At 43.5% G+C, this 26,792-nt stretch overlaps 1 protein-coding gene across 4 annotated transcripts in view; it reads left to right on the top strand.

The window, feature by feature from the left end:
- The window catches only part of FBXW4 (F-box and WD repeat domain containing 4), a 110,657-nt gene that overhangs the window by 58,958 nt on the left and 24,907 nt on the right, over window positions 1–26,792 (top strand). For all 4 annotated transcript variants that reach the window (XM_066619129.1, XM_066619132.1, XM_066619130.1 and 1 more), the window contains exon 6: window positions 19,437–19,502. In XM_066619129.1, the coding sequence (XP_066475226.1) occupies window positions 19,437–19,502 (66 nt within the window). The remainder of the gene's footprint in view (window positions 1–19,436; window positions 19,503–26,792) is intronic.

Genomic DNA, 26,792 nt, shown 5'->3' with positions numbered 1-26,792 from the left:
TCAAACAGATGATTATATTATTTTTGCAGGTGTGACTATAAAAACAGTTTCCTAGAAGTCCTTCAAAAATGTTTCCTTTAAACTCTTCTGTCTGCACAGTTCCTCCTATTGACTAACTTTGCACCTCTTTATCATGTTCTAATAATGTCTAATACAGGGGTGTCCAAAGTTTTTGGCAGGAGGGCCACATCATCCCTCTGTCACTGTGTCAGGGGCCGGGGGGGGGGGGGAAAGAATGAATTTAGATTTAAAATTTGAATAAATTTACATAAGTTTACATAAATGAATATATTAAAGATGAACTTATATGAATGAATGAAGGTCTTGAAATAGCTCAAGGCCTATAAAAGGCCTTGCACAAAGCAAGGCTCGCCTTTCCTTTTCTGCTGCTACTGCATCACAGATGTGAAACAGCAAGCAGTGGAGGGAGCCCTCATCCCACAGCTCACACAAGAGGTCAAACAGTTGCCCTCACGCTAAGAGCAGCTGCGTCGGGCCAGTGGGGGCTCCAGCAAATCTCCGGAGGGCCAGAGGCTCATTGGAGACTGGGGGCTCCCTGAGGGCCACATTGAGAGTCCTTGAGGGCCGCAAGTGGCCCCAGGGCCGGGGTTTGGGCACCCCTGGTCTAATAAAAGACTTTGGGAGGATGGTGATGCAGCTCAGTGCTAGAGTACATATTTTGCTAGCAGAAGCCTCTAACTTCAGTTTCTGGCATCTCCAGGTAGGGCTGGAAAAGACCCCTGTCCAAAACCCTGGACGGCTGGTACCTGTCAGTGCAGGCAATAACTGAACTAGATGGACCAACTATCCAACTCTGTTTATGGCAACTTCCTTCAGGGCTGGGTCAGCTCTGAGGCTGACTGAAGTGGCCACTTTGAGCAGCAGGTTGGGAGGAAGAAGCAAACTGATGAGGAATGCCTCACCTCCTGCGTCTGCCTGTTGTTCCCATCGGCCTGCTGCGCACACAGGAATTTCAGTTGTCTCTCCAATTATCTTCTCATTTGCCAGATCAGGACATTGGTAGCTAACCTAAACTGGCGGCAGCAGCTCTGGAAGAATTTACGAGCAAGAGGACCAGATGAGCAAGAAGGTGGAGCTCCCTCTTGTCTCTTTCCTCTTACTTCAAGATTACTTCTTACTTCACCACCTCTCCTGCTTGCTCCACTCTGTTGAAACAAACACAGTGGGCAGAGCATGCTGAGAGCATTTAGGCCTGTGGGAACAAGTGGGAGGAGGAAGCAATGGACCTGGAGGTAAGGAGGAGGAGAGGCTCTGGACTGCTGCACTTTGCCCCACTCCATCCAGCTCCTCCCTCCTTGTCCTCCTGGTCGCTTCCCTAAGCAGCTTGGGAGGTGAGGAGCAGGCAACAACAGTGGTAGTTTGTGTGTGTGATGTTGTATTTTTTTAATTAAAGGAAAAGTTCAAACTGTTGAGGCAACTGCCCTAACTAAGGTAGCAGATCCACTCAGACTGTTCCTGAATTCATATGTAAATAGAATAGAGAGACTGTTGTACGTAAAAGCCCAGGCCAGGTCTCATGTAGTGGATTAATTTGTTATAAAAACTGCCATTTAAGTAGCTGCTTTTCAATTGTATATGTAAATAACTTTGAAATAGTGCTTTCTTAATAATAACAACAAAGCGCTATTTTTTTAATGTACTGTATAGGTAATATTTAAAATCCTGAAAATTGTGGTTTGGAAAACTTTATGCTCTGCTACTGTTTGTCACCTTTGAACTAAAGTGCCACTAAAAGATAGAGAGAGAATGTTTTTCTTCTATATTGGATTAGTTTAACAAGAGAGTGCCTCATGCTGCTTTTGTTGAGAACTGGTGTAGGTAGTAGCTAAGTGTATAAGTTGGAACCAGCAAGTCCTCTGATTGAATCTCACCTCCACATCACAAACTTCACTTGGTGGCCTTAAGCAAGCTACTTCTTTTATGTCTCTTAACTCCAAAATAGGGATGATAATATTACTGAACTGCCTTAGAAATGTGAATTACTATCCATGAGAAAGAGAAGTCATGGGATGGTGAGCCGATAGTCAAATTTATAAAGTTCTTAGGTTGAAAAGCTTTGACAGCGATTGGGGGGGAATATGGCAAATTGAAGAGACAAATTGTAAGATAAGGTTAGTGGTGCAGAAGGCTTTAGATTACTTTGGAGTTTTTCCCAGTGCAAGATACATTCTGAATGGGGAACCAGAAACACAAATCTAATCCCACTCTAATCTTTGCCCTTATTCATTTCTCGGTGCTACTCTCTCAGGGTAGGTCCTGGAATATTAGCATCATGTGAGAATGATGATGGTCAGTTTTATTTTGATTTGGCCAAAAATATGTTTAGTGCGTATCTCAGTGTTTGTTTTGTCTAACAAACCTGTGACTCCTTCGCCATCCCTTAATATGGCAGTGCCTTTTTCAGCTTTTTCACCTGTCAGAGGAAAGTTTGTTGAAGATTATTCCATGGTTGATGCACACCGGCTGCTAATTGGGGGAAGAGAGTCCATTTCCTTTAGGAGTGCAAGCTGGGCAAAGGTGATGGATGGATTGGAGATTTATTAGCACATGTTTGGGGGCTTAAAAGTAGGACCAGCAGCTTGTTTTCTTCAGAAAAGAAGGCAGGAACTAGTGCCTGTCCTCCTCCCCTACTCTAGAAAGAGAGGAGAAGGGGAAGGGGGATAATTGGAAGGAACAGGCTGTTTGAACATAACTTAATTCTTAGTCTCTTGCATTTTGAGACTGATTCTGCAATTTCAAAGGGAAAAGCAAGTATTTGGTGTCATGTCTGTTGCTTGCATTTCAGCTTATTTCCTAAAGGCCAGTCACATAGCAGCAGAGGCACAAGCAAGCAATTTCTTTTGGTCTCTTCTTTCATTCTTAGTGTATACTGTACACCTACATGGCTGTGCAGTCTTGTGGCCCTGCTGGTATTGTTCTGGATTTCCTGAACAGTGATATACTGTAGCTAATAGAACAGGTTGTTCTAGAAAAGAAGGGAACTTGAGCACCTTTTGTGTGTGTGTCTCCACACACATTTAGCCCTTTAGCCTGAACTCCAGGCCACACCTGGAGTATTGTGTCCAGTTCTGGTCACCACATCTCAAAAAGGACATAGTGGAAATGGAAAAGGTGCAAAAGAGAGCGACAAAGATGATTACTGGGCTGGGGCACCTTCCTTATGAGGAAAGGCTACGGCGTTTGGGCCTCTTCAGCCTAGAAAAGGGACGCCTGGAAAAGGTGCAAAAGAGAGCGACTAAGATGATTACTGGGCTGGGGCACCTTCCTTATGAGGAAAGGCTACGGCGTTTGGGCCTCTTCAGCCTAGAAAAGAGATGCCTGAAGGGGAACATGATTGAGACATACAAAATTATGCATGGGAAGGATAAAGTGGATAGAGAGATGCTCTTTACACTCTCACATAACACCAGAACCAGGGGACATCCACTAAAATTGAGTGTTGGGAGGGTTAGGACAGACAAAAGAAAATATTTCCTTACTCAGCGTGTGGTCAGTCTGTGGAACTCCCTTGCTGCAGGATGTGGTGACGGCATCTGGCCTGGATGCCTTTAAAAGGGAATTGGACAAGTTTCTGGAGGAAAAATCCATTACGGGTTACAAGCCATGATGTGTATGTGCAACCTCCTGATTTTAGAAATGGGCTATGTCAGAATGCCAGATGCAAGGGAGGGCACCAGGATGCAGGTTTCTTGTTATCTGGTGTGCTCCCTGGGGCATTTGGTGAGCCACTGTGAGATGCAGGAAGCTGGACTAGATGGGCCCATGGCCTGATCCAGTGGGGCTGTTCTTATGTTCTTAACTGAAGTAGAGGGAGAATGGGAGTGTACTGACTAACGATGTCATTCCTGTGCTCCATGGCAGTGGCATACAAATGGGGGGTCACAGGCCCCAGGTGCCAAACTGCAGGGAGGTGACAGAGGCTGCCTCCCAATTTTTAAAAACTTGGTATTTTTGAATGATACCATCATGTTATATATCATTTGATGCATAATTTCATTGCAGAATGCAATGAAACAAAAGCATTGAAATATCTCTATTCTATCAAATGTTATAGTGAAAAAACCAGAAAAGGAAAACAGTACTGCCTTATGTAACAAAAAGTGGATTGTGAGCCCTTTTGGGACAGGGAGCCATTAGTCATTTGATTTTTCTCTGTAAACCGCTCTGTGAACTTTTAGTTGAAAAACGTTATATAAATACTGTTGTTAATATCACAAATCGGCCTTTTCAGCCACACTAGACGCTGTGCCAGAACCACCTTTCAGAGCGCGATACCATAGTCTTTCGAGACTGAAGGTTGCCAATACTATCCTTTCTGCTTTCCCAAGTGGTGAGAAGTCCAGGAACAGCACTTGAGGGGTTTAGTTTCCTTTGGTTGAGTGAGCAATGGAGAGTCTTATATCTGTTTTAAATATACAAGCAGAGCATAGTGGAAGTCAGTAAACTTCTGTGCCAGGAAGAATTGCTGGTTTTGTATTTGAATCCATGTTGTTAATAATAATAATAATAATAATAATTGGATATTATTTTTTAATTGGATTATATTGGATTTATATTGGATTTAAATTGGATTTAATTGGATTTAATTGGATTTTTAATTGGATTATATTATTTTTTAATTGGATATTATTTTTAATAATAATTGGATATTATTATTTACTTCATGAATCCATGAAGTAACATTGTGGATCTCTCAGCACCCCAGGCTGCTTCTAGTCCTGCTAAATTTGCAGCCCCCTTTCCTGCTGTTTCCAAATTCAGACTTGCTGCCAGCTCTTTTTGTTCCTCCCACTAGGCGAAGGGTGTCACTTTCCAAAGGCTGGAGAGAGGATCCAGGCCATAAGCCCCTATTGAAGAAATGTCAACCAAACCTCCTTGCAGCAAGCAATCTGTTTAACAAAGGATGGTCACTCAGCAACTGTACAATATGAATTGCTATGAGCACAGAAAAAGCATAAGAACAACTTTGTTGGATCAGACTATCTTACCTGGCGTCCTGTTTCCAGGTAAAGTGAACCTTATGCTTCTACAAGCATTCAAAAATGTAGGTGCCATAACCCAAGCCACCTTGGGTGCCCTTCAGAGAGAAAGGCGGAATACAAATCTAATTAATAAATAAATAAACTCTTTCTGGTGACTACCTACTCCTAGATGCTCAGCACAGAGTGAGAGAGCCCTCCTTTAGCAATGTGCAAAGAACTCAGGGAGAGAGAGACTTTTGCATTTTGCCAAGAGAAACAAATGCCATGACTTTCTGCTCCTGTAGAATATGCAGATAATGGGAGAGGAGGAATGTAGTGCTAGTTTTTGGAGTTGCTCAAAAGCAGCAAGAGAGATGCCACTCTTGAGTGTCTCCAAAGCTTGGCTAAAAGTGAAACTGACCATTGCCTCCCCTCAAGTTCTCTCTGTGCTCCGGAAGACTTAAAGATATAGAGGGGAGTCACAAATAATGGCTAGCTACCAAGGCCAGGCAAACATTGTTGACAGTTGTACTCAACCTTCTAAGCTAGTAGTTGTCATTGTTACTTGTGGTAGCAAGATCTACATTGATGCTGTGAATGGAGGAATACTTCCACACTAATTGAATGATTGAACTGAACCCAGAGGATGTTCTGTTTGCCTCGTTTTTTGGTGGGGAAGGGATGGTTGTGGAATTTTTGGCAGGATTTTTATAGGTTAAAAAATCTCTTTCCGCTATCCCAGCTATCCCAGTGTTTCTCCCAGAGACTTTCTCTTGACATTTTAAGAAAATTTTTGATAATTGTAGTCTTCTCAATGCATATCCTAGATTAGGGAAATCTGTTTGTTACAGACATTCTAAACTGGATGGATTTGGTATTCTGAATGTGTACTATGATACTTCACATAATTGCAAAAAAAAAAAAAAGGGGGGGGGATTACTGAATTCTTACAGCTGACAGGCCTGCACATTTATTTCTTCCTATTAATATTTTTGCCCATTGAGGTTGTATTGTAGTAATATTTATGATTTGTGGGAGTTAGCTGATGACAGTGCAAAATATTGGCATGAGCTTTTTGAGCCCCTTTCATCTCTTATGTTATTCCTTGCATTGCTTAGTTGTTAAAACAGAGGACAGACTTTAATGTCTACTTCATGGAATCTACTTCATGGAGGAGACTTTACTTCATGGAGTATCTCCTCAGAGTGCCAAAAAAAGTTTTTCTGACTCACTTCATGCATCATTTTTTCCTCTGAGAGAACAGGTTGAAAAAAACACATGTATACTAATTTGAAGGGCAGCATGTTTCCAAGTACATGTATTGGTACCTGTTCTATTGCTTAACCAACTTACATACCTGTTTGAGTTTGCCACTGTACTATGTGCAGTGATAATATTATCAAGTGTTCACTTACCCCATCAAGTGTGGAGATGAACTAGATGGCCTCATGTGTTCCCTCTTCCCTTAATATCTGAATTACCGCTAAATGCTTCTTTAGGGCATTAAACCTGTCTTTCTTTGTAATATGGGCTTGTTATGGATATGGACCAAAAGTGGCCTTTCTTTCTTTAAAATTAGCCTTGGGGGTTTTGTTCTTGTCTGGGAATGTGATGTGCAGTTGTGGGGAGTTGACATCTTCCTCTTCGCAGTTTTCACATTAAAACTTGTCCTCCTATGGCACTTATCCTCCTATGGCACAGCATCTACTTAGAACAGACAAAAGAAAATTTTTTTTACCCAGCATGTCATTAATCTGTGGGAATCCTTTTCACACAATTTGTTGATGGCACCTCTGTACTTCTCATAAATGATTCCGTTTCTAAGATTTAGGTGTTTTGAACACAACAAGAGTTATGTAGTACCTTAAAGACTAATATTCTTTTTCAGCATAAGCCAGTGGTTCCCACTGTGAGCTGTGGCTCCCTGGGGAGCCACGGAAACAAGCTAGGAGAGCCACAGAATCCTCATGGAAAACACACCACCCTATACAATGTATAGATTATAGCCCTAATGTGGAGCCATGACCCAGTAGGTCAGGTGAGCCACCAGTCAAAAAAGTTTGGGAATCACTGGTATAAGCTTTCATGAATTACAGTTTACTTCATCAGATGTATGAGGTTTTCAAAGAAGTTTGATTTTTTAAAAATAAACATTATTGTAGCAGAAGGGATATGTGTAATTGAGAAGGAAGAAATATATAAGTCTTGGCTAGGTAGTTACAGTATTAAGGGGTAGGGACAATCGGGATAGAAGCCATGAGGAACAGACACAGCGCTGTGCAGAGCACTTGAATACAACCCTTTGAGTATGGGAAATGTTGCTTGGTCATGTTTTAACCTGAATTTATCTCCAAGCATTGCTCAAAACCCAAATAACTAGGAGTCTTGGGATGCATAATTTCTTACCATATTGGCTGGATGTTTTATTGACAAGTTATTGTATATTGTATATTTTTAGATTGTGAGCCCTTTTGGGACAGGGAGCCATTAGTCATTTGATTTTTCTCTGTAAACCGCTCTGTGAACTTTTAGTTGAAAAACGTTATATAAATACTGTTGTTAATAATAATAATAATAATAATAATAATATATTCCTTTGCCTCTGTGTATACATTAGCTGTAGATTGAAGATGCACATGGCAGATTACAGCATGGAGGTGTAAAGCACAATCTAATTCACTTCTTTGTGGGGGGGGGAAGCATGTAGTCTGGTGCTTTTCATAGGAGTGCTCGGAATGAGTTTGGTGGCGGGATAGACTTTTTAGAAATCCTGTTGGCAACCTTCAGTCTCGAAAGACTATGGTATCGTGCTCTGAATGGTGGTTCTGGAACAGTGTCTAGTGTGGCTGAAAAGGCCGATTCGGGAGTGACAATCCCTTCCACACCGGGAGCAAGTGCAGTCTGTTCCTGGTCTGTCTCCCTGGCTACGGGCCTTCCTTCTTTGCCTCAGACTGTTGGCCAAGTGTCTCTTCAAACTGGGAAAGGCCATGCTGCACAGCCTGCCTCCAAGTGGGCCGCTCAGAGGCCAGGGTTTCTCACCTGTTGAGGTGCACTCCTAAGGCCTTCAGATCCCTCTTGCAGATGTCCTTGTATCGCAGCTGTGATCTACCTGTAGGGCGCTTTCCTTGCACAAGTTCACCATAGAGGAGATCCTTTGGAATCCGGCCATCATCCATTCTCACGACATGACCGAGCCAACACAGGCGTCTCTGTTTCAGCAGTGCATACATGCTAGGGATTCCAGCTCGTTCCAAGACTGTGTTGTTTGGAACTTTGTCCTGCCAGGTGATGCCAAGGATGCATCGGAGGCAGTGCATGTGGAAAACGTTCTGTTTCCTCTCCTGTTGTGAGCGAAGAGTCCATGACTCGCTGCAGTACAGAAGTGTACGCAGGACGCAAGCTCTGATATCTTATAATATATATCAAATATATCAAAATATCTTAGCATGTGGTCAGCTTGCATGCTGTGAAGTCTCTAGTGCCCACACATGCACATACTTTCTCAAGATTTTTTAAAAAGATTGATCCATATTGAAATGCAACTGAAAAGTACAGCTTTTGCAAGCTCTGTTCATTTGCTCCAGCCTGAGAATAATTTGTCTTGTAGGACCAGGTAACCAGTACATCTTCATTGAGGAGCAAATGTCCCCGCCCACATCAACTTTTTCTCTCTTTTGGGATGTCTGGAATTCAGTATGAAAGCCAGGAGAGGCTGCTTTTCTGGGGTGATACCTGTGACTTTGCAGTGAACTCTGGATGGAGGTGCCACTTCTCTTTGCTTGCCTTCTGAACAGGTTGGACGCCCTAAAAGCTTTTGTCTGCATACTTTGTGTGTGCCTGGGCTTGCCATTCCCACATGGTGCGCCCTCCCTTGGCAAAGTCCCACCATTCAGTGATCGTGGCTGAAAAAAACCTTGCTAATTATGTTGGGCTGGAAATTACCACTTTGCTGTGCTCTCCTGCTGCTGGGGCTGTTTGTTCAGGGGCTGTATTTAGGGGGAACAAAGCCCCCCCACAGAGTGAATCCAGTCCCAAGTGTGAAGCTACAGGTAGGAGTTTAAAATAAAGGGGTTAATTACCAGTGTCTCCAGGTGGAAGCCCCACTAAACTTCAATAACCCAATTTAGCCTTTGGGGGGGGGGGAGAATTCCCCCTCCCCAATAAATGATTCCCACCAGGCAATTAAAGGAAAATAATTTCACCCAGGGAAGGAGGTAGTGAACTGCTGCTTAGAAATCATGCCTTCCCCCCCCCCTTGCCCTTGTTTGTCTTTGGGTGGAGAAGCAAAATGCCTTTATTGAGAGAGGAGGGATGATTCCCACATACATATGCCCCAACCTCCCTGCTCATTAAGTGGCTTGAATGTACCTAGTAGGAAGCAGGGGAGGGAGAGAACAAATAAGTCACAAAAAGGAATCGCTGGAGCTTTACACCTGAGCAAGCTTTGAAAAATTTGACAATGCCATTCACAGCCTCTTGTAAGGTGCTTGTGTATGTGAGCATGGGGACCCATCTAAGCAGTGAAACAAAAATTGTGTTCTTTGTCCACAGATCTATTGAAGCCTAGGATAACCCTTGTTCTCCTCTACTGTCTCATCTCTGGGTAGCTGCCGGAACTACTGAGTGCATGGGTAAAGAAGCGGGGGGGGGGGGGAGAGAGAGAGAGAGAGAGGCTTACCTAAGGTCTAGAAGGTGACACTGGAAATTGAAGGAGTTCCTTCTTTCCTATGCAGTTTGCCACTGAGAATATAGCAGTCACTTCCTTTATTTAGTTCATGTTTTACCCAGACTATTCCATCCAGGCAGTGGTAATGATAATAGAATTTATGTAGTGCTTTTGGGCTTGATATGGATGTAGTGCATTCAGAGTACATCATATGTGTTGTCTTGCTAGCCTTACTACAACCCTGCAAGGTAATACATACTATTATCCCCATACTGTGACTGAGGCTGAGAGGAAGCACTTTGCATAAGGCTACCTAGTGTGTTCATGACAGAAATAAGGGCCAGGGAAACCTTGATTTGCAATTCAGCCTTATAGCACTACACCCTCTCTTGCTTATCATTTCCATACGAGATATCAGTATATATCAATATTTTAGTTTCTTTTAATAATAGCTTGATAAGACTTTTAAGAAGGAAGATTCTACCACTATGTCTCCCTTTCAAAGATCAGTTTTTAGTGTACAGGTTGACCCCCATACCTGCGCCCATTACAGGTACCTTTGTTTTACTGTACTAGCGCTTGCAAAATGGGTACTTCTTGCCAGCGATGGGAAAGTCCAGACTCGAGTCTATATTCACCGCCCCCCCGCAACTCGACTGAAAAATGAGTCACAACGAGCACTTTCTGAGTCTTCAAGTCACCCTTTCATGACTCTAAAAGACTCAAGTCAAGTTGCGCCCTTTAAAAACCCAGCCATGGGAAAAAAAGTGGGCTACTGCTGTGGTTGTGTGTGTATGTGCATCAGAGTTATATTTAATCACTTCCCTGCTATCCCCTTCCATCTGTAAACAGTGTGGGAGGGGATGGGAGGGACTGAGTGAGAGCAGGGAAGGAAATGGGAAGAGAGTCATGCGCAGCAGCTGCAAGGCTTACCAGGATGACCCAATCCTTGGCAGCTCTACTCAGAAGTAGTCCCATTGTAGCCAGTCATTCAATTATGCTTCCTCCACCCAAGTAACAACGGAGTCAAAAGGAGCCATGTGTTTGGAAAGCATGATTACTACTTTCCCCCCTGCTTCCCTGTCTCCTCCCCCTCCATGAGCTTCTCCAGCCAATCGCAAAGCAAGAACCCCCTTGGGCTCCTTCTCTTGCTCTCCCTCAGCCAAAGAAAAGTTCAAAACTTCCTTCATCCAACGATCATCGGTTCCTTCCTTCGTATCAGAGATGGGCAAAAGAGCTTTCCCTGCCTCCCCCCTCCTGCTTGGATGCATTAACCCTTCCCTGCCTTGTGGCTGGAACTTCCATACTGCTCGTCTAGTCGGAATGATGGCCTCACAAGGTTTTTCACGCTGCGAAAATAGTAAGCAAGCACACCCAGACACAGGCAGACTCGAGTCTGCATGCACTGAGTCAGCGGGCCCCTGAGTCAAGTGTTTTTCCAAGTCTTCCAAGCGCGCAACTCCCAAGTCAGCAAAAAACTTGAGTCTGAGTTAACTGACTCAAGTTCCCAACCCTGCTTCTTGCTTAATATTCTTGCTGAATAGTGCAGTTTACTGTGATGAATTTAATTTATATTTGTTTTGCCAACTGAAATATGGTGTCTCAGCTGCTGCCTGTGAGTTCTTTTTCTGATGTTTTTAAAAATCATAACCAGGGCAGTTCTTAAGGGATGTATATATGCAGGCAGTGTATGGACAATTTGTCCTGGTTTTCTGCTCCATTTGAGTCATTTCACTACATTGCATTCAATTTGGCTTCCAAATGGAATGCTGGAGTCTTCAAGATACCAAGCCTAATCTCATGATAATTCTTTCATCCACTCATTCATTCAAAATTTGTTTTAAATATTTTTCTTTAGCCACCAGTAGCTCGGATTCACTTGCACAACAAACCATCTATAGTTTTTTTAGTAGTTTATGACTCAGTAAAGGGCCTGTAATAGAGATGGCCATGGAAATGTGGTGGTCCAAAATGGCAATATTTATACATGTTCCCTCAGCAAGCCCTGTCAGAATCTGTTTGGGAGCAGTGAAAGAGTTGCATGGAAAAATACTGGGTCACTTCAGAAGGTACTCCTAACTGTGGTTTGATGCTCTGTGAATCCCATGCTTATATGCTCTCTATCCTCTTGTATAGTTTCCTCCAGTGTTAGTGGCAAAATGTGGTATGCTGTTCCATCTTGGCTGACAAACTCTGGTTTGCCGCTGAGGGAGAAAATTGGTGCATGTGATGACAGGGGAGAGTGCACCAGCACAGAGCCTGTTCATGTAGCACCAAACTGGTTTCACCTTATGACTCAGCTGACCCAATGTCCAGCCCTTATAATTAAAAAAAAGACAAACTTCAACTAAAATGATATAGGTAACAAGAACCTGAGGAATCCATGTAGCTACTATAAATTACTTAGTTCCATGGTTATGCCACAGGTGTTCAACATAAAAAGATGATTGCAGACCATCAGCAATATTGACAGATTACAGTTGTAACTTCAGGGATTGTTACGAATATCATACATGTTAAAAGCACATGGTTCTATTTCTCTTTCCACAGAACTGCCAAATGCGTTAGTTAACCTTGTGTGGAGATGGAAGCAACGTATCCTGGTATTTTTAATATCATTTTCTTCCATGTTGGAATTTGCTTCTTTTCAGTCCTGCACTAAAATATTGCACTGGGACAATTTCCCATGCACGGGGATTGTATCTATGTGCCAAAGCCTGAAGAGGATAATTCTGGTCAGCAATACAGGTTTGAAACAATGAAGCAACAGGGCCTGGCTTCAACCTAGCATTGGTTGTGAGGCGTCTTTGTTCTAACCCTGTCACCTGAATTATGGATTTTCCCACATCGCCATAATGATACCTTTAGCACGAAAAGCAAAAATCCTTTTGGTCAGTTTTCTGACCCAGGTGGGCAGCAGCAGATTAGTAGTATCCTTCTTTGCTTCTGTTGTTGGTTCTCCCTACTATTTCCTTGTGAGGGGGGAAATGCTGTAAATCTTTTTTTTTTACAGCATTTCTGTAAATGCTGTAAATGCTGTCACAGTCTGTCTCCTTGCTCAAGATTTGTTCCCTCTTTATGTCTAATGCCTCAATCAGGGTGCCTTGAGGAACCAGGCAGAGTTTGTCTGTAGTTCCTCTGTGTGCAATTTATGAAGCATGCCCCAGGAGTAATTCCCCCTCAAGCCATGAGATCTATGAAATAACACCATAGTGGTGCATAAATCTGTATATGTGTGAAGATTTTATACAGCTCATTCTTCATAATTCTGGTAATGTAATGACCTTGTCATGTGTGTTTACTCTTCCTTAGTAAATTTGCATTAAAATATGTGACAGGTAAGCTTTAAGAGACCAATTGGATTTCAGAAAACAAGAAGAGTTCTTGTTTTGGATTTGGGAAAGCTGTGGAAGAATCACAGTTAAAGTGAACGAAAAAGAGCTAGATTGGGCAGTTGAACTTGAGAGGTATTTGTAGGAAAACGGAAGACCTGGAGCAGCAGCGAGACTGAACTAAGGTTGGGAGATAGTGACAGAGTTAAAGGAATGTGGAATTGGGCCCTTAATTTATATATTACTTTGTAGTCTTTTGTTTACTACTCTTTAAGCCCAAAGTGGTCTTCTAGCCCCACAACACATTGTGCCACAGCTACATATGCCTTGGGTAACCTCCAGTTTATTGGGTAACTGCTTGAATTTTTGTAACCTGCTGTATGCAAATGAAAATTAAGGCAAATGAAAATGAAGGACTCATTAAAATTGATTTATTTGAGGGATTATGAGTATAGTTTCAGTATCTCTCACCATCTTAATCCAGTATGCTGGATGCTTAAATTATTGTTTTTTCCCCATGGCTAAACAGGAACCAGTATGGGCTTTATGATCTTCTTGTATTTGCTAGAAGGATGTCCTTGGATTGCTGCTTTTGCCTGGGATATGTCTCATGCTGTCATCCTTGATGAGGCCTAAATGCCTCTACAACAATACATGCTAGGATGATATTAATTTGATTATGATGCTGCTGTATGGAAAGCACTTGTCCATATAGGTGCGCCTTGTGGTCAGTGTTTCATTTAAAAGGTGTCAGCTTCCAAAGGGGTCTCTGAGAGAGTCTGTGGCTGCAGAATCCACAACTTTCCCCTTGCACTGGCTTTCCAAGCATATACACAATTGTCTATGTGTAGGGATGTGTACATCACATGTGTAAATCACACCTTAATTGTGCATTCAGCTAGCTTGGACAGTATCCCAATCAGCAATTCTGTTTGTGTGCATGTACAGTTGGAAAGATGCCATAGTGTAAACTGTGCTGAGGAACATCTACTGTACAGTGCATGGCCCACTCCTAGTTTTAGCAAATTTCTTACTGTTGGGGGGGGGGGCTTCTCCCATCACTCTCCGGCAGGATCGGGTGTGGAAAGTTTGTGTGACCTTAGCACTAAATTCAGGCTACAGGAGTTACGTTCTATAATGATGTCAACTGATTAGGTTAGCAGGGCTGGTGGCAGCCACGATAAGACTTGACATGTTCTAATGATTCACTGTAGCGGGGGCACAGGAGCAGTGAGGAGGAAGAGGCAGGGAGGCGAGGGGGGCCCACAGGTGCCGACAAAGACTTTGACCTTTGCTGCTATAATATCAGTGTTTCACAGGCCAGGCGGTTTGGTAACCCACTTCCAGACCATCAAAAATTGATTTAATTGCAATTTTTCCCCCAATTCGGAGTGCTGGAGCTTGACTAATTGGAGTAATAGAGAGTAATAAGGCTATGATTTTAAAAAAAAGCTTTCCCCTGCCTCCTTTTGTATCCTGTGTCATTGCCTGTCAGAGGTCAGAGAGCCTGCATATTCTATTAGGCTGAGTTGCCTTCATTTGGACAAATTAGTTTACCCAACAGTAATTAAAATGCCAGTGCAGGTTGGGAAGAGCTGAATGCAATTGATGGGCACGTTGGTGAAGGATTTGACAGCTTTGGTGGCCGCCCTTGCCAGAGTGTGTTGGTGTAGACTCAAATGCGACTCAAGTTTGGGTCTCTGTGGCTAGAACAGCTCTGTGGTTGAAAGAGATTTGGACAGTGTCCTTCTCTGTGGTCTCCTCTTTCTGTTCTCAGTTCCTCCTCTTGTTTCTTTCTGACACTTAGGTTCATTCTTCCCCCATGCCCAGGCACTTTGTCCCAACAAGGCCCCCTCTGCCGTACCCCCCATTTCCCAGCTGCAAGCTGTACTAATAGCTTCTTTGTTTCATTGTTTGATTTTTCTTCATATAGAATAATTTTCCGAGACTGGAGGATAACATTCAGTTTAAAGGATGTGGAGATGGGAGAGAGGGAAGACTGAGATTGAAGTTTGCAGGCTTGCCAACCAAATTTTGACAACCAGAGTCCAATATATAATGAGCAACATAGAACATGGGTTATACCAATCGTTTGTAGAATACTGAGACATAATGGAAGGAAACAGAATAGGGTAATTGGGTATGTCTTGGGCTATGCATGTAAGATATTTAGAAAAGCATAGTCAGTCCTGATAACTTGAAGAAGGCCTAGATATTTGGAAACTGAGATGCACTTGCTAGGTTGTGCATGCTTTTAGGTCAACACTAATGAAGTCTAACACTGGTTACATGCCACAGCTTTAAATTTGTTTATATGGTAGTACTTGGTTTCTAGGAGAGCACTTTGCTTGATAAAGCTATTGCACGTTATGCTAAATTGTTTTCTTGGTGCTGCAAACCTATCTAATGTGGGGCACAATCCTAACCAGGTCTACTCAGAAGTAAGTCCTATTTTGTTCAGTGGGGCTTACTCTCAGGAAAGTGTGGTTAGGATTGCAGCCATGGGCTTATTGTGACATGCAAAACAGTTTGGTTCATGGCAGCCACTTCATGTGAGTACATCTACCACAAGATGGGGGCTTCCCTATGCCTCAATTTTGTCTGCATCATTGCTTAGAAGATGCTTGAGCTGCAACCTTTCATCATTTATGGCAAGGAATGAATAACTTAAACAGATGTTCTAGTGGATGTGTTTTGTATAATCACAATACACTATATGCGCCTACTATACATCCCCCCTGCCCAAAGTCCAAATTCTTTGTCAAGGGAACCCAAGTTCTATTGCTAGAATTTAGTGTGAAAGTTTAATTGATTTTTTTTTCATATATTGCGTGATTCTTCTTCCACGATTCAGATTTTCAAAGAGGTTGGAATTGTTTGACAAGGAATGGACTGATTGATTGATGGAGTAATAACTGTAGGAGACTAATAGTGGACACCACTACACTTGAGGTGATCTTTCCAGGTAGCCTTCAGGATCTGCTGGTCATACAGCTCCAAGCTTTTTTCACCAAGGCTCAAGATATTTTGAAGAGAATGTTGAGATTGAAATGTTTGTAACTTTTGTACCACATTTTCTCTCTCTCTCTCTCCCCCCCCCCAATATATATAAGTAGTCCACAGGTGTACTGCTCATGCCCAGCCCTTTTTTGTATTCTCAAAAATCAGTTCTAAAGTGCTTAATAAATGCTTAATAGGGAGGGTCCAGTTAGCATCACCCATTCCCTCTATTTTAAATAATTGTTGTTTCCCTCTATTCCTTCTGTTTTAAATAAATGTTTAATAGGGAGGGTTGTAGTCAGCTATCAGGGGTGTTTAGAGAGGCAAAATAGAGTTCTCCTGGGATATTTCAGTGTCTGCCAAACACACCACAAGATCTTTGGTAATTGCAGGTAGAAAGCTGGCTTTGGCATCTGCCTTTGCCTGACATAGTATTTTCCCACTCATACTTGGGTAAATCAGGTGTTCTCTTTCACAGGAAAGAATGAGTGTGCAAGTGAGACAACTTGTAGAGCTTCCTGTTTTGAATTACTTTAGTTGGACATGAATACCTTCAGAAATATCAAGCAGGCTAGTGAAACACAACCCCCCAGATGACATCCCAATGCTTTATGCAACTAGGAGCTTCAAAAATAGGAGAGTCTTCTTTTGCAAGGTTTGTCATTCATTATTACTGGACCAATGGTAGGCATTTATTTAGTGTTTCAGAGTATCCATAGCGCTTTATGCTTTGCATACTTACTGTCTTGTAATCCTTACAGCAATCTTGTTGGTAAAATAGGTCATACTATTATCCCCAGACTCCATATGGAGGGAAGCCCTAAGGCTGAGAGAGAGTGGCTTATCTGAGGTCACCTAGGGCGCAATCCTAACCCCTTATGTCAGTGCTTTCCAGCACTGACATAAGGGCAATGCAGCTCTGAGGTAAGGGAACGAACATTCCCTTACTTTGAGGGGGCTTCCGTGAGTGACATCCAACTGCAGGAGGCAGCACACGTCCCATTGGCATCACTATGCCAGTGCTAGGAAGTACTGACATAAAGGGGTTAGGATTGCGCCCTTAGTGAGTTTGTGACAGGACAGTATTTGAACCCTGTGGGCTCTTTGCAAAAGTGCTTCTAGTCAACAGTGATGTTTGTACTGAGAAAGATGACTTGTTGTTCAAGGAGAGAATATTGAACAGGGTGGGTGTTCATTTATTTTGACACTGTCATTGTTTCATAAGAAGACCTGTCTATTGTTTCATAAGAAGACCTGTCATAAGAACCCCGGCTAATTGGGTAAGAGGCACTTTTTCTAGTGGGAGCTCCTTTTTTTTAGCAGGGGGAGAGTAACTGGCCCACCTCCGCCTAGCACTGTCTGTTCTAGTGGCTGTCTGCTGGTATTCATTTGCATCTTTTTAGATTGTGAGCCCTTTTGGGACAGGGAGCCATTTAGTTATTTGATTTTTCTCTGTAAACCGCTTTGTGAACTTTTCGTTGAAAAGCGGTATATAAATACTGTTAATAATAATAATAATAATAATAATAATAATAATAATAATAATAATAATAATAATATGTTACGGTAACCTCTTTCTGGATACTGGCATTTCTGTATCTGTATTTCATTCCAGAGAATGGTTAATGCAGCAATAATCGAAACAGTAGAAGAGACAGCTGTCTGTACATCTCGTTCTGTCTGTACAATGTTATGATTCCATTTTCTGCTGGTGCTTTGACCTGCAAGTTTTGTGTCCTTTGTTTCTTGATCTTCATGGACAGTTTGCTGCTTCTTTTCCCAAGGATCTTTAGGCTTCTTTATAACGAAGGGCTAGCTAGTGTTGGGGGAGCACAGGGCTTTTCCTTTCCAGGAATATTGTTTCAGATAACCAAAACAATAAATATCCCTTTCATGCTTCAGAACAATAGCCACTGAGCCATAGTTTTAGAATTGAAAGTGTACTAAAGGGTGAAATTCTCCTTGCTCTTGACATTTAAAAATGTTCCGAGTATGAGAACTTTAGACCCTTCTCTAGAGTAGGATGGCAGAGTAAATTGGAGAACAGTGGATCAGAAGCTGTGTAGCTGGAGGGTAGTAGTGCTAAGTTAAGGAGCAATTTGGATGCAAGCTGCTGAGAAATTTCTAATCCTTACTATAGACTGGCTTGGAGGCTGTATCAGCAGAGTGGCAGGGATTAGTGCTGGTGGTCTCCACCCACAGCTCCTTTCCTATTGACATACCTTGATGCTAATTTAGACCTGTACAGCCTCTGGAGGGATGCTGCATACCTTCTTCTGAAAGATCTGTGTGTCTGCATTGAGCAAAAAAGAGGGGGGAATCTTACAATCCCAATTGCCCACTTCAGTGATTTCCAAGCTGCTATTATGTTTCTAACCACGGTAATTGGCTTTACCATTTATTAATGGCTTATGGTAAAGGGGGAAAAAAAGACAAAACCCAGCACCTAGCTTTGTAGTTCTGGGCTCCATTGACCACAGAGCTGCTTGCTGACTTGGGGGTCAATTGATGTGCCGCTCTGTACATAAGAGCTTGTCAGTATTCTGACAGCTCCATCCTTGATAGCCCACAAGGTGTTGGGTGGATTCTAGACATCAGCTAGGCAACTTGGGCCACCAGTTTGTTTAGTCAAGACAGCATGTTGACTTTCTTTGTGCTGGCTTTTAGACAAGCACTTGCTTACTAAATATTAAAAAAAAAGTTACCTTAAAGAGATCTCACCTGAAGTATCTCTCTGAAGAAGAGAAGGTACAAAACTTGAGGTTAGATTGTATTTTTATTCCAGGTTTTTTTTTAATCGGTAATAAATGCTATGTGACCGTCAAGAAACTTACCTCATATAAGGCTGCAAAACATATACAAAGCAGCCGGAATGGTTAAAGGGAACACTAGTGAGGTCAATAGAAAGACCTCACTGCAGTTCCTTCCTGCCAGCTGCAAATGCAACCTGTTTAAGCAAGAATGTGCTCCCAATAAGTTTTTAAAACAGTTTGATAGGTGCATGGGGGGGAGTGGGGCTTTGTCCCTATCCCCCACGTGCCCATTACATCGTTTTAAAAAGTTACTGGGGTGAAAATAGGCTTGTTTAAGCAAGTCGATTTTTGGTCCAATAACCTTTTCAAATGATTTAATGGACACATGGTGGGAAGGTGAGTCCCCACATTCGTAGATACCTGAAATAGAGGATATAGGATCCATGTATATGGGGGCCTCCCAGTATTATTCTCTTGACTCTACATTTGCATGATTGTAGTGCCACTGGAGACCAGATGCAAGGGTATGTGCTTTTCTTTTGATTGTACTATTAAAGCATCAAAATTATGTACATTTTCTACTTTGCACCTGTTAAAAGCATTAGCAAATGCCTTCTGTGTAGCTCATCTCCATGTGCTTGCACAGATATTTAGTAGTACCAGGAGGATGCCTAATATTTGTTTTTTTTCCTTTAATTCACAGCTCATTTGTGACAGGTACAGCATGCTGTGGACATACCTCACCTCTGAGAATCTGGGACTTAGGGAGGTAAGAGTTTCCTGAGATGGGGGGCAAGGAGTGGATCAAAAATCTGTCAGGAGAATGAATGTCCATGGAAACCTTGTGACCTGACTATATTGCTAGAGGTAAATGTATAACAATAACTTAGAAGAGTATGGGGCTTAAGGGCCAAATCCTATCCAGTTTTCCAGCACTGGTGCAGCTGCATCCAAGTGCTGGAAAACTGGATAGGATTGTGCTGCATCCTGCAGTAGGGGAACACTCACGGACATGTCCTCCAGGTAAGGGAACATATGTTTCCTTTCCTCAGAGCTCAACTGTGGCTGCACCGGCACTGGAAAGGTGGATAGGATTGGGCCCTAAGTCATTTAGCTCAGATCTGGGCATTGAACTCCAGACCTAAATCCTACCTTATTGGATTTATTGTTTGCAGTTTCTTCTGTTGACTTGCTGCTGGTGTAATTTTATTTATTTAGTGCATGGCATTTTCCAATAGAAGACAGGCACAAAAGAGACAACAGAGTTAGGGAAATAGTTGCAGGGAAGATGAATAATATATGGCTATTTCATGTACATGTACTTAAATTGAGCTGCCAGCCAGAGTGCTTCACAGTAGTGGAGCAGAATTCTGCTCTTACAAAATGGTTGCTAAATGGGAGCACTTTGTTGGTTGCCATTTTGGGAGCAGCATTCCACGGATGTTTCTGGATCTCATTGCACCTGCTGGAGCAGGTAAGGCAAGGGCTGGGCAGGGAGGGGGTGAAACTGTGCAGGAAGGAGGGAGGAACAGAGACAGGGAGGCTGCGAGGGGGAGGGTGGTTCTGGCAGAAATGGTGTGTGCCAGATCCTATCCTCTCATTTTGCAGTCTCCCTGTCCCCTTTCTCTCCTCAGACTTCAGGTTCAAAGAGATCCATTGTGGAGCAGGAGGCTTATAGAGGGGTAAGGGGATTTAAATCTTCTTTCCCTTTCAAATCTTCCTGATTCCCCCCTCCCCAGCTTGGATACAGTAAGTCACGTTTTTGGTGTGGCTGCACCAGCAGGAGAGGAGACCAGGAACCCGTGCTGGATTTGGCTATGTGCAAGATCGGATGGAACAGCATGTTATAGTGCCTGAAGTGTTGCCTCTTGTCTATTCTGCTGTCTTATATAGCTTGTGGGTTTCTTCCTTTGCTTTCTCCCTCAGCCAAATCATTAAAAATTATTAAAAGAAAATTATGATTTCTTTAGCCAATGATCTATTACATTGGTCTGTCCTCTGCCTGTACTATTGAATCTTGATGCATCAAGTTGTACTTAGCAAACCTGCCCCTAAATTTTGTGTATATGGGTCATAATTTGTGGCTTATGTTCTTCAGTTGCTTTAGGGCTGTCTCGTTCTCTCAGATGTGTGACTCAGGGCACCATTCAAAGGCGCGGTTGGACTGTTGCAAGACCCTTGTGCTGGCCCATAGGTGTCGCAAAAGTGCTGCAAGGTACTTTTCCTTACAGCACTTTTTTCCTTACAGCATTCGCAAAAGTGCTGTAAGGTACTTTTCCGGCAGCAGCCAGGACGCCTCCGCTCTCTGCTCCGCAGGCAGCAGGACTGCGATGGGGAATGCTTGTGGCGGGCTCCGAGAGGGTGTGGGGGAGCGCCGGCCAGCAGGCTGCCCCCACCACCACCACCCTGCCTCCTCAAGTGCTCCTCCATTCCTGGTGCAATGGGGGGACCGGCTGTGTGGAGGTGGGCAGGAGTCACAGCTGCCGGGAACCCCACAAGAGGCCCGGATGAGGTGCCGCTGCCCTCTTACTCTGATAGTGTTTACAAAAAGGTTGTGAAGAATACAATTTTAAAAGCTAATGAATAAAAATGTATCTTATGATCTATGAGAGAGATCACAGTTTTTAATAAATTAGAGACTGTTTTAATACTGTTTTTGCTATGCTGCGTGCGCATACTATGTATCTATATTGTGTTTTTAATACTCACTATTTTTTAAAATAAATTGGAGACTGTACAGTTTTTAGGTAACAATAACTAGTAGGTTATTTTTCAGGATCTGGCCTCGGGTAAAATAAGACAAAATTAGTCGGACACCCTTCCAAGTTTAACCCCCGACTTATCCGAGGGTCGTAGAAAATTCCATGATTTTGGCTCAGAACCTGCCCTCAACTTATCTCTGAGATTGACTTATAGGCGGGTGTCTGCGGTAGTTTGCGTGTTTGCAGTATTGGGAAGATGCTATTTCCTTTCTGTGTTCCCCATCTATAAAATAGCAACAAGATTGTGGGTTCAGTCCTCCCCAACTTTCCATTACCTACGCAGCTATAATAATGCAGGGTTGCCACTTTCTGGAAAGTCAGGGAAAGTCAGGGAAATTGTTCTGAAGTCAGGGAAACTCAGGGAAATTGTGGTTAAAATATATTCAAGCAGTGGATTTTTGACTTGCTGCTGCAAGAGTATGATCTGTTCCTGTGGCAACTAAAATAGAGAAGTAGCAGAATACAGTGGTACCTCGCATAACGAATGCCTCGTGCACCGAAAAACTCGCAGAACGAAAGCGTTTTGCGAAGTTTGGTAACTCGCAGAACGAATTTTTATGACCCGTGCTTCGCAAGACGAATTTTTGTTTGTTTTTGTTTGTTTTAAGGGGAGGATCTTCATGTCAGTTTATGATCCCGTCCACCCTAGTAATGGGAGGATCTTCATGTCAGTTTATGATCCCGTCCACCCTAGTAATGGGAGGATCTTCATGTCAGTTTATGATCCCGTCCACCCTAGTAAGGGGAGGATCTTCATGTCAGTTTATGATCCCGTCCACCCTAGTAAGGGGAGGATCTTCATGTCGGTTTATGATCCCGCCCACCCTAGTAAAGGGAGGGTCTTCATGTCAGTTTATGATCCCGTTCACCCTAGTAAGGAGAGGATCTTCATGTCAGTTTATAATAATAATAATAATAAAACTTTATTTATATCCTGCCCTTCTCCCCAAAGGGACCCAGGGCGGCTAACAACATATAAAACAAATTAAAACATAATTTCACAAACAGATAAAAACATATTAAAAACACATTAGCAGAACCCATAAAAACAGTAGTCAGATAAAAGTCAGAATAAAATAAAACAGCAGAGGAATCAGGCCTGTAAAAAATAACTAAAAGATGTATAAAAGATGTTAAAAAGGCCATGAAGTCAGAAGGCTTGGTTAAACAACAAAGTCTTCAGGCCTCGCCGAAAAGTCTCAAGAGAGGGAGCCATTCTCAAGTCAAGGGGAAGGGAGTTCCACAACGTTGGTGCCACTACTGAGAAGGCCCTATTTCTTGCCGCCGCCCCACGTACCTCCTTAGGCAGCGGCACTTGTAGAAAGGCCTTCTCTGATGACCTGAAAGGACGAGCCGGATTGTACGGGAGTAGGCGATCTCTAAGATATCCTGGCCCAGAGCAGTATAGGGCTTTAAAGGTCAAAACCAGCACCTTGAATTGGGCCCGGAAACGAATGGGCAGCCAATGTAGCCCCCGGAGAAGCGGCTGACAGAGTCAAACCGCCTAGCTCCAGTGACCACACGGGCCGCCGCATTCTGCACTAATTGCAGTTTCCGAACCGTCTTCAGGGGCAGCCCCACATAAAGTGCGTTACAATAATCTAACCTCGATGTCACCGTAGCATGGATCACCATGGCCAGGTCTGCACGATCCAAGTACGGACGCAGCTGGCGCACCAGCCGAAGTTGAGCGAAGGCCCCCCTAGCCACAGCCGCCACCTGGGAATCCAGGAGCAGCTGCGAGTCCAGGTGGACCCCCAAGCTGCGAACCTGCTCCTTCAGAGGGAGTGCAACCCCATTCAGAGCAAGCCGATAATCCAGCACCTGCATCGAGGATTTCCGAACCAGGAGAGCCTCTGTCTTATCCGGATTTAATTTCAGCTTGTTAGCCCCCATCCAGATCCTCACTGCTTCCAGACAGCGCTCCAGGCCCTCAACCGCCACCCTGGAGTCCGGAGGAAAGGAGAGATAAAGCTGGGTGTCATCAGCGTATTGATGACACCCCACTCCAAACCCCCGGATGACCTCTCCCAGCGGTTTCATGTAGATATTAAATAGCATGGGGGACAGAATTGAACCCTGCGGCACCCCGCACCTCAAAGGCCAGGGTGTCGAACAGGCATCCCCCAGCACCACCAACTGGGACTGACCTTCCAAGTAGGAGCGGAACCACCGCAAAACAGTGCCTCCAACTCCCAGCTCGGCCAATCGGCCCAGAAGGATACCATGGTCGATGGTATTGAAAGCCGCCGAGAGGTCCAGCAGGACCAACAGGGACGCACTCCCCCTGTCCAGTCCCCGGCGTAGGTCATTCACCAAGGCGACCAAGGCAGTTTCCGCCCCAAAGCCCAGCCTAAAACCAGATTGAAAAGGATCCAGATAATCCGCTTCATCCAAGACCCTCTGGAGTTGGGCCGCCACCACCTGCTCAATTATCTTGCCCAGAAGGGATGTTGGAGACTGGCCGATAGATGTTCAACACAGTGGAATCCAGGGAGGGCTTCTTCAGGAGGGGGCGAACCACCGCCCGCCTCAAAGCAAGTGGCAACGTCTCTCCCCCAAAGAAGAGTTGACCACCCTCCCCGTCCACTCAGCCAGTCCACCCCGGGCAGCTCTTATCAGCCAAGCTGGGCAAGGGTCAAACAGGCAGGCAGACGGCCTCACACTCCAAAGGAGTCTGTCCACATCCTCAGGCTGCACAAGCTGAAAAGAATCCCACAACACTGGACAAGCAGTTGCCAGGGGGACATCATCAGACATTGTCAATGTGGCATCCAAGTCGTAACGAATGCGATCGATTTTATCTGCAAAATGTTGCACAAACACGTCACAGCGGCTGACCGTGTATTCCTCCTGGTCCACTGGCGGGGCCTGATGGAGGAGGCCCCGCACCATATGGAACAGCTCTGCTTACATAAACATACTTAGTTTATGTAAGTAAGTCCCATTGTGCTTGCTCCCAGGAAAGTGTGCACAGGATTACAGCCTTCAAACTCCCCACTCAGCATCCCCCCTGTTTTTGAAATCCTCAGTACAGTATGTATGCCTTTAAAGAGCACTTAATAAACACTTTGTAAACCAAATTTTACTTTGTTCTGACTTTTCTTGCCCATAGGAACACATTAATTAAATTTCAATGCATTCCTATGGGAAAACGCGCTTCGCAAAACGAAAAACTCGCATAACGAAAGGACTCGCGGAACGAATTAATTTCGTTATGCGAGGCACCACTGTACAAGTAAAACTTAATAATGCCCTTTCCCAGCTCCACCCCCTTCTCAGCTCCACCCCCAGCAACCAGCCTAATTTCTTTGTTGAGCTCTTTCTCTGTAGGATTTCCAAGGTCTGCCGGTAGCACTTGCAAAGAGAGGCTAGTTTAAATGTTTGGCAATATACAAACTTTAAACATCTGTTTTCATCCCTACCTGCTAGTACTGCATTTAACTTACATATAAAGATAAGCATGTTTTTGGGTCATGCTTGTGTATGGAATGGACTTTTGTCTCCTACTAAAACCTGCACAGAGATGCAAACGAGTTTTGCTTCTGTTGGATTTCACAAATAACTAGCACTTTCTACTCTGCACCATACAAAGTAAATTTTGCAAATGTGATTGCTTGTTCCTGCTGGAGTTTACAGAGTACCAGCTGTCTCACCCTCTTTCCTGACTTCTCCCATGCATAAAGGTTGCAAATGAGGGTTGTCTGCTTCTTTAGATTGCAGAAACTTCACCTCCTTTCTTGCTGCTGATCTGCTTATTACACTTTCTGGAACCAGAAAGTGAAAGTGAAACTTCCCAGCTTTGGAAAGTTCCTACTTGCCAGAAAACAAATCTGCTAACATCTTGGTGTCAGGCAGGTGGTTCTATGTACCGCTATGTCTGAAACCACATTTTGAAGATGGCTTCCAAAAGGACAATTTTTAATATGCAGTGGCTGGATTTCAAACTTCATTCTGACTTTGTTCCATGGCTATCACCAGTTGCTGGAGACAAATGCAAAGGTTATTGTAAAGTGTGCTACAAAACCTTTGAACTAAGTAATATGGGAATTAGAGCTGTGGAGTCTCATGCACAAGGACCACTGCATCAGAAGAACCTGAAAATTAAATCAAGTCAGCAGTTCATTGCAGTATGTTTGTATCTTGGTGTAATTTTTGGTGCAATTGCCAAACAGATGTTGCTGCAGTTAATGTTGAAAGAAGCTGATATTAAATCTCTTACTTTGATAAATATTTTTGAAGTTGAGACTTGTGTAGTTGTAGAGTGGAACATTACATTAAGCCTTGCATTAATGCAACACGACCCTTTAATTTTTTAACTTGTGGTTGTATTTGAATGGTGGTCAGGGAAATTGACAAATGTTGGTCAGGGAAAGTCAGGGAAATTAAAAATAAAATTTTAGTGGCAACCCTGTAATGGGATGGGCACTGCATCCTGCAGTGGGGAAGCAGTCACAGAGGTCTTCTCAAGGCAGGAAACATTAACAATGTTCCTTACCTTGGGGCTGCATTGCAGCTGTGTTGGCACTGGAAAGTTGGATAGGATTGGGTCTTGTGAGGCTTAACAACTTTCTTCCCATCTGTCTGGATTGAAGTATTGATTGTAGTATTTTTCATTGGAGTTATATAACCACAGTAAGCTTTCTATAAAATAGTGACTGTGTGGAATTTGTGGTAACATGTAATAAAATGCCAACATGGTTTGCTAATGAACAGACTGCATGTAATGTGGTCCCTGAATTTAGACTGAAGGAAGAAGGATGTTCATCTTGGGTCCCACCTCCCTTTCCCCGCATTGGTTCATCTTCCTTGTCCATGAACTTGACCAGGGTTACCTCAAACAGGAACAATTCATTGGAGCAAGTGGGGAGTGGCTCTGTCACCTTTTCTGCTTTTCCCTAGGAAGCTTCACAGATAATAAAGCTATGTAGAAAATAGGATTAAGGTAATGAACAGACAGGATGGAGTTTGATCTTTCAATAAGGCAAAAGCCTGACTGACAGGCAGAGCTAAAGCCTGAAGCCATCCAACCAATGAGATGCTACCTACAGTGGCTGCTTAGTGTCACGGATTCCTCCCTTTTCCCTTGTCAAAGTGGAATGCAGTGTGCCACTGGGCTGCCCCTCTCCAGCCTTATGTGGAGAGGGGCTGAAGTCTGTACAGTTTGAGCATTTTGCATATACCTCAGTTGTTGGGGCACCTTAACATGGGAAGAGCAGTTACAGAAGGAAAGAATCAGACGAGAGTGATTGTGTGCATGTATGCACATGCATCATTGTTTCCTCTCAGCTTTGTTT

The sequence above is a fragment of the Tiliqua scincoides genome, chromosome 3 (assembly GCF_035046505.1).
Source record: "Tiliqua scincoides isolate rTilSci1 chromosome 3, rTilSci1.hap2, whole genome shotgun sequence".
Lineage (NCBI taxonomy): Eukaryota > Metazoa > Chordata > Lepidosauria > Squamata > Scincidae > Tiliqua > Tiliqua scincoides.
The sequence above is the reverse complement of the archived record's forward strand: the minus strand, read 5'-3'. Positions and strand labels throughout refer to the sequence as shown.